At 35.9% G+C, this 13826-nt stretch overlaps 1 protein-coding gene and 1 non-coding gene across 2 annotated transcripts; one reads left to right on the forward strand and one right to left on the reverse strand.

The window, feature by feature from the left end:
- The first annotated feature begins 2536 nt into the window (after positions 1-2536).
- TRNAT-AGU (transfer RNA threonine (anticodon AGU)) lies at positions 2537-2610 on the forward strand. The gene has a single exon. It is a non-coding gene; the product is annotated as a tRNA-Thr (tRNA).
- A 548-nt stretch (positions 2611-3158) lies between these two features.
- LOC108477572 (carbonic anhydrase 2) lies at positions 3159-10392 on the reverse strand. The gene is given in 8 exon segments (XM_017780104.1): positions 3159-3323; positions 3419-3479; positions 3481-3504; positions 9182-9267; positions 9660-9688; positions 9691-9703; positions 9886-10026; positions 10387-10392. Coding segments are annotated over 8 exon segments (525 nt in total).
- Positions 10393-13826: the final 3434 nt, after the last annotated feature.

Genomic DNA, 13826 nt, shown 5'->3' on the forward strand with positions numbered 1-13826 from the left:
CCACAACTAATAGTCCACATTGTAGTCCTGATTTTATGGTAAGAAACCATGCTGAAATAAAAGAGAAAAAGCTAGGATGATAATTAATTATAAAAGATTAAATCAAAATATTATTTTTAATGGATATTTTATTCCAAGTAAGGATGTTTAATTAATCAAAGCTAAACAAGTAAAATATTTAAATATATTTGATTATAATAAAATTTAGTAATAAATATTATTTTGGTAATGATTAGTTAAGTTCATGCTTAAATGATTCATCAAAGAAAATATAAAAATGCAAGGTTGAGAAAATATTAGTGACTCTTGAGAGAGTCTTTGTTGGAGATGATAGCAACACTAATGGTAATGAAAACACAATCAAAGTTGAGACTTTTACGCTTTTGAAAGTTCTTAAAGACAAAATCCATAGGATACTTCAGAGAGAAATCAAAATAACAAAAGAAAGTTTCGTATCTAATTGAAAGGAAGTGAAAGCTATAGTAAAAACAAAGAACAACTAGCTACTAACTAACTAAGTTAAGAAATACTGAAAACCTAAAAATGGTGAAAGGAATAAAAGAGAGAACTAAAAAGATGATAAAAAAGGCTCTTTTATGTTTGGCATCAAGTGTGCCTTTAATACATTCAAGTTTACAACCCTAATATTTGACAAAAATCCCCTTGGAGTGCATGAGTTAACTTGAGTTGGTGTTGGGCACAAAATTGCCCCTTCAATTTTTTTCACCTTGTTAAGCTTCAGTGACACAACACCCAAGCTTCGGTGTCAGAACATCCTCTATAGTAAGCACAATCTTGGCTTAGGGGTTCTTGATGTCACGACATAGCTTATTTGTGTCTCGACACCCTCAACTACAACCCTGACTCCTTCACTTCAACCATCAGTAGTGGAGTTGCGACCTCGAAGGTTTGGAGTTGAAACATCAAGACTTTGTGTTGTGACATAGCATACCTGGTTTCAGGACATCTTGACAGCCTACTCCAAGTTGGTCTTTCATTAAAGTTTTGCTCCTCTGAGGTGATGGAGGGTTGGTGTCGCGACACACATGTATCAATGCCGTGACACCCAAAGCAGTTGATATTTTCTTCAGGATTTGGCCATAGTCATTTTCCTACACAAACTCAAATAAACCATTAGGTTCCCAATGTCATAGTTTTGCCAATTTGAGTATCAAAAGGATAAAAACGTAAGAAAACCCGCTATAAACACCAGAAACTAAATATCAACAAAAAGCATTAAAGAGACTTGTAAATTACTTGAGAACAAACTCATGAAGTGTTTGAGAGAACTTAATTTAATATATCAAATTACGACAGATCCTAGTGCTCTATTACAATAACAACAATCACTGTCCGTGGGACAATATTATATTACTAACTTAATTGAAATTAAAAAGTCTCTCTTAAACACTCTCAACAAAATCCTTTCTTCGCCTGTCTTTTACTATTTTAGTTTTTCCATGAGCGCCTACCTTACCATCGGGCCATTGCTACTCACATCTCTGACCATGGTTGTTGGTCTTTTCTTTTCGCCTTTCTCTTCGGCAAAATAACTCAAGTCGCCACCTCCTCGTTTTGACTCTTCGTTGAGAGGGGAAGATGGTGACTTGTTTTTTTCCCGCCAATGGATTGGTTCTAGTATTATTGGCTTATGTTTTGAAGATTTTAATATGACCCCCGCGAAAGGTGGATCATAATTGATGTTTTTCCTTGAAGGATCGCACATGGCAATGTTAAACAAGTTGCACTAGACATGTTCGGTTGTTGACATCCACTCGAAGACTTGGAATGAAAGCTCAGTTGGTGGGTTTTCCCCTGACGAGCTTCGTTTTGTCGATGATGACCTAGGTTCCTCCTTATCGATAGGCTTGCTAGAACTGGGTACCTCAAAGACTGGTTGTGTGGTGGTGTCTAAGGTTTGTTCCCCTTAGGCTTGGGCTTAGCTTGTTTGGTCGTATGCTTAGTGTCTTACTTGGTTGGGCTTATGTGCCTTTTAAGTATGTATCATTTGATTAATGAATTATTGGAAGCGGTTCACGGTTATAAAATAAAGTAAATTAATGATTTATGTTATTAATTTTTTAATAAAATTTATACATAATCAAATTTAAATTTATTTTATTTGTTCAAAATTTCTCGTACATATTATCTTTAAATTTAGATTGAATGATTCCCGTAACAAAATAATAAGTTAATGCAGTGAGGTTTTGAGGTGGGATAATTCATAAGTTAGGGGAAGCCGCATTTCAACTACCTTTTCTTCATGCGTGTTTTTTGTGTGGAAAACAGAGAGAAAGGTAGCAGCAGTATTCAGGGGGAGGAGAACCACCAAAGTTAGTAATGAAATGAAGGGTTGGGTATGTGGAGGTGTTGAAGTTTCCAACTTTGATGATATGAGGTACACAGTAGCAGACTCAAGGAACTTCAGATTTTCACTTATCCTCTATTTCTGCTAATTCTCTTCCGTTTTCACTCTATGCAAACTTTGTTTTAGAAAACTTATAATATTAAAAAAATAGCTTTAAACCCCAGCGAGGCTTTCATAGCTCAGTTGGTTAGAGCACCCGTTTAGTAAGCGGGAGGTCTTGAGTTCGACTCTCTATGAAAGTATGGATGTTTAAATTTTTAGTTTTTTGCATTCAAAGAACCTCATTTCTGAATCCTATTCGATTACATACTACTTCCATTCACATATGTTGTTTGGTAATAATTTTTGAAGAATCATGAAAATATAAACTTTGAGTTAATTCAGTTGGATCATATCATCTCTTAAACATTCAAAACCCATCATTTAATTTGCAATCATTTTCGTTTCTCAAGTTGCTGCCAACCTTGTTTCCACATTTACTCTTCAACAATAGCAGCTACAATTTGAGAAAAACACTGCGATATAAGCTTAAACCCAATTTCTTTTTTTAAAGTTAGTTCTTACCAGAATTTTGTCAACAAAAAAGAAAAAGAATGGGGGCTAAACGCAAAAGTCGGCTTTTTCTTTTGTGCATCAAAATAGAACATTCAAGTTTTGGTTTTTTTTCCTCAGATGATATTAAACACAAAGTGGACCAAAATCAGGCCGGTTTATTCCTTGGGAATGGTATTGTTGAAGAAATATACAAAGCAGCATTGCAAAAGAAGGTATGGGGAAAGTGCAAAAATACTCATAGAGCTAGAGTGGATGTAAGCTTGAAGTCGAGATTCCAAAAATCAAAGTTTCCATTAACAAAATCATAATGTGCACCCTTCAACTCAAGGCTTTTCTTTGACACTGCCTCTCTCACAAATGGATATGTGAATCGGTTTTCCAGAGATTCATTCACATCCTCCTGCATCAATTTCTTCAAAACCATATTAATATATCAATCTTATAGTAATGTGTAAGAGTGCAAAAAGATGTTATAATAGATTACCCATGAATCACCTTCTCACAAATGGTACACTGCTCCGAGAAACTCAGCTCTGTCTTCACCTTAGTCTTTTCAAGTGCACATCTCTTCTATGAAATCACTGCAAACTCAAGCATAAGTAAGACAATCATATTATGTATAAACTTTCTTTAGTGTCTTCAATCTGTTCAAAAGTAAGAAAATCATATTAAGTATGAACTCGAGCATGAGACCTTACATGTACCAGAATGGTAATGAAATCCATATTTATATTGGTATATTCCAGAACCTCAAAATAAAATGAAAGTTCAAATTTACAGAACTTGTTCCCCTGCTTTATTCCCCCATCAAACATACCTCAAAGAAAGTGGAGCTAAAGCCAAAAAAAATTTAAGTTTTTCCAAGTTCTTACTTATCAGCTTATTAGTTACTGATAATTCATCAAATACACAGTACAATCTGTTGAAGTTAGTTCCCATGCAGCCTATGCAGATTCAAGCATGTGAAAATTAATGCACTTATGTTATTCGGGTAAAGTATGTGCAAGAATTCATACACACAAGTTACCCGGGTAAAATACATGCAACTGAAGGGGTTAATGCTTCTTTTCTGTCTCAGTTACATGTTGTTACTATTTAACTATGCTTTTGTAATCTAGTTCATTTTGAACTTAGTTTAGCCTACATTTGTTATAATTTGATGATATAGGAGCTGATGACCAACTTTGCTTAAGTGTACAAGTTTTGTTTTGTAAGTTCCAATGTATTAGTGGTAGTTGGTATAGATTAGTTGACCACATGTTGATTTTGATAAGAAAAAAGCTTGATTTATGTATTAGCATTATGCCATTGTTCTTTTAGAATAAAATTATCAGATTTTCTACCATATGCTCCATTTTTTCTTTGCCTTCAAAAACTTCTAAGTTCTGTTCTTTATTCTTGACAGTAGCTAAAGGCTTAAAGCTTCAAGCATTTTTCCTTCATTTCTTACCCGGGTATAATACGTTGTTGTTGGTGCTCTGTCTGAAATTCTTACTTTGCCCGGTTAAAGTGTGTTGAAACTCCAACAATTGGTATCTAGAGCTGCATTCTTAAGGGACCTGTTCTAGCAAACTTTAAAAACGATGGCTTTATCAGGCTTCTCACCAACTGCACCACCAGTCTTTAATGGTGAAGGGTTCCACATATGGCAGGTTAAGATGCGGACTTACCTGCAAGCCTTTGATCTGTGGGATGTTGTCAACTTAGATGTTGAACCAGCACCACTCAGAGCCAACCCCACAGTGTCTCAAATCAGACAGCATGCAGATGAGAGAACTAAAAGACACAAGGCCATGTCATGCATTTAGAACTGTGTTTCTGATGTTATCTTCACCAGGATCATGGCTTGTGAGACTCCCAAGCAGGCTTAGGACAAGCTCAAGGAGGAGTTCCAAGGTACTGAGAGGACAAGGCAGCAGCAGTTGTTGAATCTGAGAAGGGAGTTCGAGAACTTGAAGATGAAAGAAAAAGAAACTGTCAAGAAGTATTCAGACAGAATCATGGCTATAGTTAACAGCATAAGGCTCCTTGGTGAGTAATTTGATGAGCCAAGGATTATGGAGAAGGTGCTCTCAACATTACCTGAAAGATATGAGGCTAAGATCTCATCTCTAGAGGATTCGAGAGACCTGGAAACTATCTCCCTAACTAAGCTTATTAATGCCCTCTATGCTCAGGAACAAAGGAGAGCCAATAGAATGGAGGAGCACTAGGAGGGTGCTTTCCAAGTTAAGGCCAAAGCTGCCTTGAGCACCTCAGCCTACAAAGGTAAGAAAAACTGGAAAAACAGGCCTACGCCTGATGCTGCAAGAGGAGGAGATCGACTCTGTAGATTTTGTAAAAGACCTGGTCATCCAGAGGCCAGATGCTGGTTTAGACCAGATGCTGTATGCCAACACTGCAAGAAGAAGGGCCATGTTGAAAGAGTCTACAAAGAAAAAGGCAGACCTGGCTAAAACCAACCACAACACAAGAATGAAGAAGCTAGAGTAGCTGAAGATAGCAGTGATCATGAAGAACAAGTCTTTGCTGTTTCATGCTCAACTGATCAAAAGAAATGTACAAAAGGCTGGTTGTTGGATAGTGGTTGCACCAACCACATGTCACCAGATGCAACCATTTTTAAAACCTTGGACAAATCATGCAAAACCAAGATAAAAATTGGAAATGGTCAGTTAATCAAGGTTGAAGGCAAGGGAGATGTGCAAATATGCACTGCCACAGGTGACAAAATCATAAAAAATATGCTGCTGGGACCTAAGATTGACAGGAACCTACTTAGCATTTTTCAACTACTAGGAAAGGGATACTCAGTTGTGTTCAAGGGCCAGGAGTGCCAAATCACTAATCCAAATGGATCAAGCCTCATGACAGTCACCATGAGTGACAAATGCTTTGAAGTCAACTGGTCAGGTGACTCACACTCAGCTCATGTTGCTTCAACAGAAGACACCAAGCTTTGGCATCAAAGACTTGGTCATGCCAACTTCAAATCTATGACTCGAATGATCAGCAAGGAAATGGTTGAAAACTTCACCAAGACAGTTCAGAATGAAGAAGTTTGTGAGGTTTGTCAAATAGGAAAGCAAGCCAGGCTTCCATTTCCTACAAACACAACCTGGAGAGCTTCAAGCAAGTTGGAATTGGTGCACACTAATGTTTATGGCCCATGAGGACTGAATCACTAAGTGGCAACAGTTATTTTATTCTCTTCATTGATGACTGTACCAGATATTGTTGGATTTATTTTTTAAAGCATAAGTCAGAGGTTGTTCAAGTATTTATAAAGTTTAAAACTGCAATGGAAATAGAAATAGGCTGCAAGATAAAGACTATTAGGTCAGATAATGGAACTGAATACACTTCAGCTCAGTTTCAAGCTTTGTGCAAAGATGCTGGCATCAAACACCAGCTAACCAATGTCTACACACCCCAACAAAATGGGGTTAGTGAAAGGAAAAATAGGAGCTTGATGGATATGGCCAGATGTTTATTATTTGAGAAGAATTTGCCCAAGACCATGTGGGCTAAAGCTGTCAACACTACTGTTTACATTCAGAATAGGCTTCCAACCAAAGCACTAGCTCACAAGACACCTTTTGAAGCCTGGTTCAAGTTTAAGCCATCATTGGCTCATATGAAAGTCTTTGGTTGCCTATGTTATAGCCAAGTACCAGCTGTCAAGAGGGACAAGTTGTCCAAAAGAGCTGTTCCTGGTATTTTAATCGGGTATAGTATGATCAAAAAGGGTTATAGGATCCTGGATCTTTTAACCAACAAAATCCAAGTAAGCATATATGTAGTGTTTGATGAGAAGGCTTGTTGGAATTGGGAAAGAAATGAACCTGAAGCCATCCCTGAAGAACTTATGACAGATCAGTTTGAATCTAATCAAATTGATCCAGAGATGGATGTTGATGATGAACCAGTCAAAGGTACAAGGACTTTGGCTGATGTTTATAAAAGGGCCTATGTTGCACAAGAAGAACCATGCGGTTTTGAAGATACTGAAGCTGATGAAGGATGGAAAAGGGCTATGGCTGATGAAATTACCATGGTTGAGAAGAACCAGACATGGGAATTGGTTCCTAGACCAGCCAGGAGGAAGGTTATTGGAGTAAAGTGGGTCTATCGAGCCAAGTAAAATGCTGATGGGAGCTTGAATAAACTGAAGGCTAGGCTTGTAGTCAAATGATTCAGCCAGAAATATGGCCAAGACTACTTGGAAACATTTGCACCAGTGGCCAGGCTAGACACCATCAGATTACTGATTGCCTTGGCAGCTCAGAAGCAGTGAACGATACACCAACTTGATGTGAAGTCTGCATTTCTAAATGGCATCCTTGAAGAAGAGATCTACATTGACCAACCTCAAGGCTTTGTTGTGACAGGCAAAGAGGATATGGTATACAGGCTCAAGAAGGCCTTGTATGGCCTAAAACAAGCCCCTAGAGCCTGGTATGCAAGAATTGACAGCTATCTTATCAGTTTGGGATTTGAGAGAAGCATCAGTGAGCCAACTCTCTATGTAAAAAAAAAAAAACAAGCTGAAACACGGCTTATTGTGTCCCTCTATGTTGATGATCTTTTGGTGACAGGAGGAGACCAAAGTATACTGGCTGATTTTAAGGCCAAAATGAAAGACATGTTTGAAATGTCTGACCTGGGACAGATGATCTACTTTCTTGGAATGGAGGTGCAACAAACTCATAGTGGAATCTTCTTGGGGCAGAAGATATTTGCTGCAAAAATTCTAAACAAATTCTCTATGAAAAACTGCAAGCCAACAAGCACACCTATGGCTGTTAGAGTAAAACTATCAAGTCAAGAAGGCTATGAACAGGTCAGTGAAGCTGATTATAGAAGTCTTGTTGGTTGCTTGTTGTATTTGACAGCAACCAGACCAGACATCATGTTTGCCGTTAGTATGCTGTCGAGGTTTATGCATTGCTGCAACAAACAACACCTTCAAGCAGCAAAGAGAGTGCTCAGGTACATCAAAGGCACCTTGAGCTATGGACTGAAATTCAAAGATAAAACACGAAGTCGATAGGTTACAATCGACGATGGATGGGCGGTTCAAAGGATGACATGAAAAGCACTTCAGGTTATGCATTTACACTTGGTTCAGCAATGTTTTGCTGGAGTTTAAAGAAGCAATCAATAGTTGCTCAGTCCACTGCTGAAGCTGAATATGTAGCAGCTACTGGAGCTATAAATCAAGCCATATGGCTTAGAAAGATCTTGGATGACCTCAACTTGCATCAAGAAGAAGCAACAGGGATCATGTGTAACAATCAATCCGCTGTTGCAATTACAAAGAATCTTGTCTTCCATGGTAGAACCAAACATTTCAGCATTAAGTTGCATGTGGTAAGGGAGATGGAACAAGCTCGAGAGATAGAGCTGGTTCATTGCAATTCAGAAGACCAAGTTGTTGATATTTTCACAAAGGGGCTAAGTACTTCAAGGTTTATTAAGTTAAGAAAAGAACTTGGAGTTTGCAGCATGGAAACTAAGGAGGAGTGTTGAAGTTAGTTCCCATGCAGCCCATGCAGATTCAAGCATGTGAAAATTAATGCACTTATGTTATCCGGGTAAAGTATGTGCAAGAATTCATACACACAAGTTACCCGGGTAAAATACATGCAACTGAAGGGGTTGATGCTTCTTTTCTGTCTCAGTTACATTTTGTTACCGTTTAACTATGCTTTTGTAATCTAGTTCATTTTGAACTTAGTTTAGCCTACATTTGTTATAATTTGATGATGTAGGAGTTGATGACCAACTTTGCTTAAGTGTACAAGTTTTGTTTTGTAAGTTCCAATGTATTAGTGGTAGTTGGTATAGATTAGTTGACCACATGTTGATTTTGACAAGCAAAAAGCTTGATTTATGTATTAGCATTATGCCATTGTTCTTTTAGAATTATCAGATTTTCTTCCATATGCTCCATTTTTTCTTTGCCTTCAAAAACTTCTAAGTTCTGTTCTTTATTCTTGACAGTAGCTAAAGGCTTAAAACTTCAAGCATTTTTCCTTTATATCTTACCCGGGTATAATACGTTGCTGCTGGTGCTCTGTCTGAAATTCTTACTTTACTCGGTTAAAGTGTGTTGAAACTCCAACACAATCACACGGACAAATTACTGAAATGCATTTGGATTTATTTTAATCTAAAGTATATGCTGTACTATGAATGTTTAAGCGCGGTTGGAAAATAAGGTAAATATGGTTTCGAGACACCAATAATGGTTACCTACCAGTGGTCCCATCCTCTGGGATAGACATTACCCCTTTGATACCTCCACAGCAGCTATGTCCAATAACCACAATATTCTCCACCTCAATCAAACCTAACATTATTTCTCTCTTAAATATCCGATTTCCAAAAAGGCTGGAAATTTTTATAGCAAGTTTAGTTGAAAGAAAAGCAAAAGAGCTCCTCACACCACTACAATACTGGCTAATTACTTCTCCATTCTGTACTTTTAATTTGTTTATTATAGTGAATCATCGTTGAAATACAAAAAGTTATGATTTTTTAAAAAATAATGTTGAATATATCCCATTTTAAATAAACAGATTCCTTTCAGAAAGTAAAAGGAAAAAAGGCCATTTGTTTAGAGGTCGTGGGTGGAGCACTTGAGCATGGCTGGTGAGTAGATCAGATCATATGCCCTCTCCCCTCTCATTAAAAATAAAAGAAGAAGCAAATGGTAAAAAAAAATATTCACCTTGAGATGCAAGACTGCATATTCAATGGACCTGAATATTTGGTCTGCAGTCAACAAACTAAATCCAAACATAAAATACATTTAAAGAAGTAATAATCAATGTTTTCCAATGAAATGATAAAAAGTTATTTCCAACATATCGGATAGAGTTATTAGCTAATGGATCTCATCGCGAGCTACATATATAAAGTCCAAGAAATTAAATAAAAAGTACAATTAGGCGAACCTTATCATAGGGCAGGACCATATTGGCTATGTTTCGGACCATAAAAGCCTACCCTGGTTGGAAATCCAGGATGTGCCAAGGGCAGATTCGAGAGTCCGAGCAAGCAAATACCAAAAACCATATCAAAGAGTTAGCTAATAACTATGTTCATCATTCATATTGCGTATGGTAATGGTTATATATTGAATTAAAAAAGATCAAAGATTCTCGGATAGAAAAACATTTCAGTACTGCTATCCACCTGCTACTTAATTTTAAGTAAACACCCAAATCGTAAAAGCTTCTTCACTTTTGTCGATTTCATCATGGGGGAAGGAAAACTGTGGCCGGACATCTCTCGTAAATCCTCTGCCAATTCAATCATATATTGACACCTCTATTTAATTAGACTTCCGATTTTACGGTAAAAATAATTAAAATCACAATTGCTTCCTCTTCTCCTCCAGCCGACAAAACAGAAGAGTTAAAAGTTCTGAAGAATAGGTTAATGGTAAAACCTACCTCCATCAACTCGCTTGAAATGAGAATCAAACGAAGCGTTTTAAAAAATTTCAAAGGTTGTGGTTGGTAGCTCGAAACCAAGAGTATAATAGCATAAAATCAAGAGAAAATCAAAAGAAAAGAATTCCTTACAGCTGCCATTATCGTCATGTTTAAAGCAAGATAAAAGATAGCTTTTTTTTTTTAATTCGGGTTGATTGAGGATTTTTATAAATATGATGTTTTGAGCGTCATGGGTTGAACTGATATTTTCGATAAGTCTTTTTCAACAAGGAAGTGATGTTCATAATTCAAGGAGAAATGGGAGTTGGATGCAAATTAGAGGACATTTGGAAACTCAAAGTTGAGATCTATCCTATGAACTCATAATGCTTATTGATGAGAGGAAGAAATTATCAAAGAATAAGAGGTGATAGAAGCTGTAAACATGGTTTTTGGCTGATTTATATGTGGTGTGGGTCATATTGCTTTATTTGAGATCCTGCATGTAATTGATACTGTCAACTTTATTTTGCATTGGGCGTGTAACAATCTAGTTCTTCTACCGGTGTTCTTTTAAAAGCCTTAGATCCAGTTAATGGCAAGTTGACTTTAGGTCTTAGCCAACCGTATTCTTATTTTTTGCCTTCCGAAACTTAATCTTACTCTTCTTCCCGATTACAACCTAACTCCAATTTTGATCTCACCTTCTTACTTTAAACTGAACATGGGGCAGTTAAGAAAACCCAGCAAGAGGCAGATTCACCATTAATCTGTTTTTCTGACTTTAAATCTGAAGTTTTGTTGGTTTAAAGAGAACGAAACGGTATTCCAATATTATGTTAGTAAAAAAAAAAAAAAGTTTAATACACACGTCAACCTATAATTGTTGGGGTACATAAAAGAGAGGGAAAAAATATTTTTGTTCATTTTAGTAAGTGTATTAAAGTTTTAGGGTAAACTATAAAGTAGTCATTTTTGTTTAACTTATATTACATTTTAGTTATTTATATTTGAAATGTTACGTTTTAATCATTTACGTTATCGTTTTGTTATGAAGTGGTTACTTTACTATTAAACTCCCTAACGACAGCCCTATGTGGCAGTCTAAATGTGTTTTAAATGCCAACTTGGATGTCCAGTTGTTGAGATGAAAATATACTTTTAAAATAAATTTAATTTGGACTATTACATAAAACTACCGTTAAAGAAGTAATGGAGCTTAACGGCAAAGTGAATATTGAGAAAATATGAAGGTTGGATAGTGAATACTGGGGGCAGTTTAGGGTCCCTAAAAAGCTAATGGTTTTATTTATTATTGCATTTATTTTTTTCTTTATTAGTATTTATTATTTTATTGGTTTTCAGGCTGTTTTTGGTGTTTTGTTTTGTTTGGCTGTAATTCTTTTCCACTTTAAATTAAATAAATTCAACAATTATAAAAATAAAATAAAAGCCAAGAAACACAAATCCAATTAATGAAATCACAAAAGCTTAAAAAGAAAAAAATGGACAAACCTTAGGGCTTTGGGCATTGGCAAGTGCACCAAACATATCAGGATGTTTACCGCAAATAATAGATTATTGGGAAAAAAGATAAAGAAAACTGTAGTAATCCAATTTCCCAATTCAGTCGTATAAAGTTTCCCCTTTGCTGCAACTATCAATTTCATAACATTATTTACGAAGGATCGTCGTAACAAGCATCCAAATTTTAACATTCATTTTTAACTTAATTGTAGTTCATCATGCATTCTTTTATTTCTCATTATTTTATCAACCCCCCAAAAAAAAGAATAAAATAAAAAGATATCGCGCATTGGCCAAAGAGAAGAAACTTGTACTACTTGGTTTTTCAAATGAGTTTGTGGTAGGTAAATAAGGGTATAATTATAAAAAAAATACCCTCAACATTTATGAATTTTTAGGTTTGAGCTCTTAACATTTTTTTTGGATTAACACTTTTAACGTTATGATTTTTTCAAAAATTAGCCATTTTTAACTGTAAATGTGAGTTGGCTCTCAATTAAACTACATGTCAACGCCACATAGGGTAAACAAAACTCGATTAGACTAAAAAAATTTAAAAAAAAATCGAATTTCAAGTTAAATGAATTGAGTTATTCGAGTCTACTCAATTTTTTTTTGAATTTCGAGTTCGAATGGAATTTAATTCGAATAATTTGAATAAACCGAATACTAAACTATAATATTTTACATTTTTACCTCAAACCCCCAAGCCTTTTTACTTTCCCTCAATAATTTTACTCCCTCTCACTTTCCCCCCAAAACTTTTACTCCCTTCCCATTCCACCCCCATCTACCCCAAACCTATTCCCCTTCCCCCCCACCAAATTTTTTTTGACTATTTTCCCTCAATTTACTTTCCTTTCAAAAATTTACTCCCTCAACCCTTAAAACTTTTTATTTTCCTCCTAAACTTTTACTTTTCACCTTTTACCCCAAATAAAAAATCATTAAAAAAACCCTAAACCTAAATAGTAATTGTAACACCATTAACCCGAATCCGTCGCCAGAACAAGGTTAAGGAACTTATCGGAGGTTACAAATCAAATAGACAAAAAATGAAAACATTTCATGTCATATAGCATTTATGTCAAAAACCAATCAAAATTATACATATTGCCCCTTATACAAGCCCTCAATGCCCAAAATGCGCATTAGAAACAAGTCGGGACTAAATTGGATACTCAAGGAATTTTTCAGAAAACATTGAAAATTTTCAAAGCTGCAGGAGTCACACGGCCGTGTGGTCAGGCCATGTAATTCACACGGTCAAGAACATGTCCATATCTCAGGCTGTGTGGGCATTTGAAATAGGGACACACGACTGTGTCCCAGCCCATGTTTGTGCCCGTGTAACTCTCTGACTTGGGTCACACGGCCAAGTCACATGCTCGTGCGCTAGGCCGTGTGAGCATACTGACTTGCACTCTTAAGAAGATACAGGGGACACACTATAACACCCCTTAACCCCATACCGTCGCCAGAACATGGTTAGGAGGCATTACTGAACATGTTGGATAATTTACAATTAATTCACAAATAAATAACATACATATTATAATTTAATGATTTAGTCTCTTTCATGGACCTTCGAGGCCCAGAATACGTATTAGAAGTGGAACGGGACTTGTTCAAGTACTTCAAAAATTTTTCGTAAATATTTTTTTTAAAACTCAATATAATCCCCTTTATAAACATCTAACCTTCCTTGCAATTTTCAAACCGCAACCAAAAACAATTTATACTCAAATACACTTATATCATAACCAATTCATTAACATAGTAATTTAATAATTAAACATTCATAATATCATTCAAATTGACTAATAACTTCATTTATTTTCCATTCAAATTTAATGCCAAATTTTATAATATACTCTTTACCATTTCACTTAAAACTAAGTTCAAACATTCAAACCATCCATACTTTATAA

Source organism: Gossypium arboreum, chromosome 12, assembly GCF_025698485.1.
Source record: "Gossypium arboreum isolate Shixiya-1 chromosome 12, ASM2569848v2, whole genome shotgun sequence".
Taxonomy (NCBI): Eukaryota; Viridiplantae; Streptophyta; class Magnoliopsida; order Malvales; family Malvaceae; genus Gossypium; species Gossypium arboreum.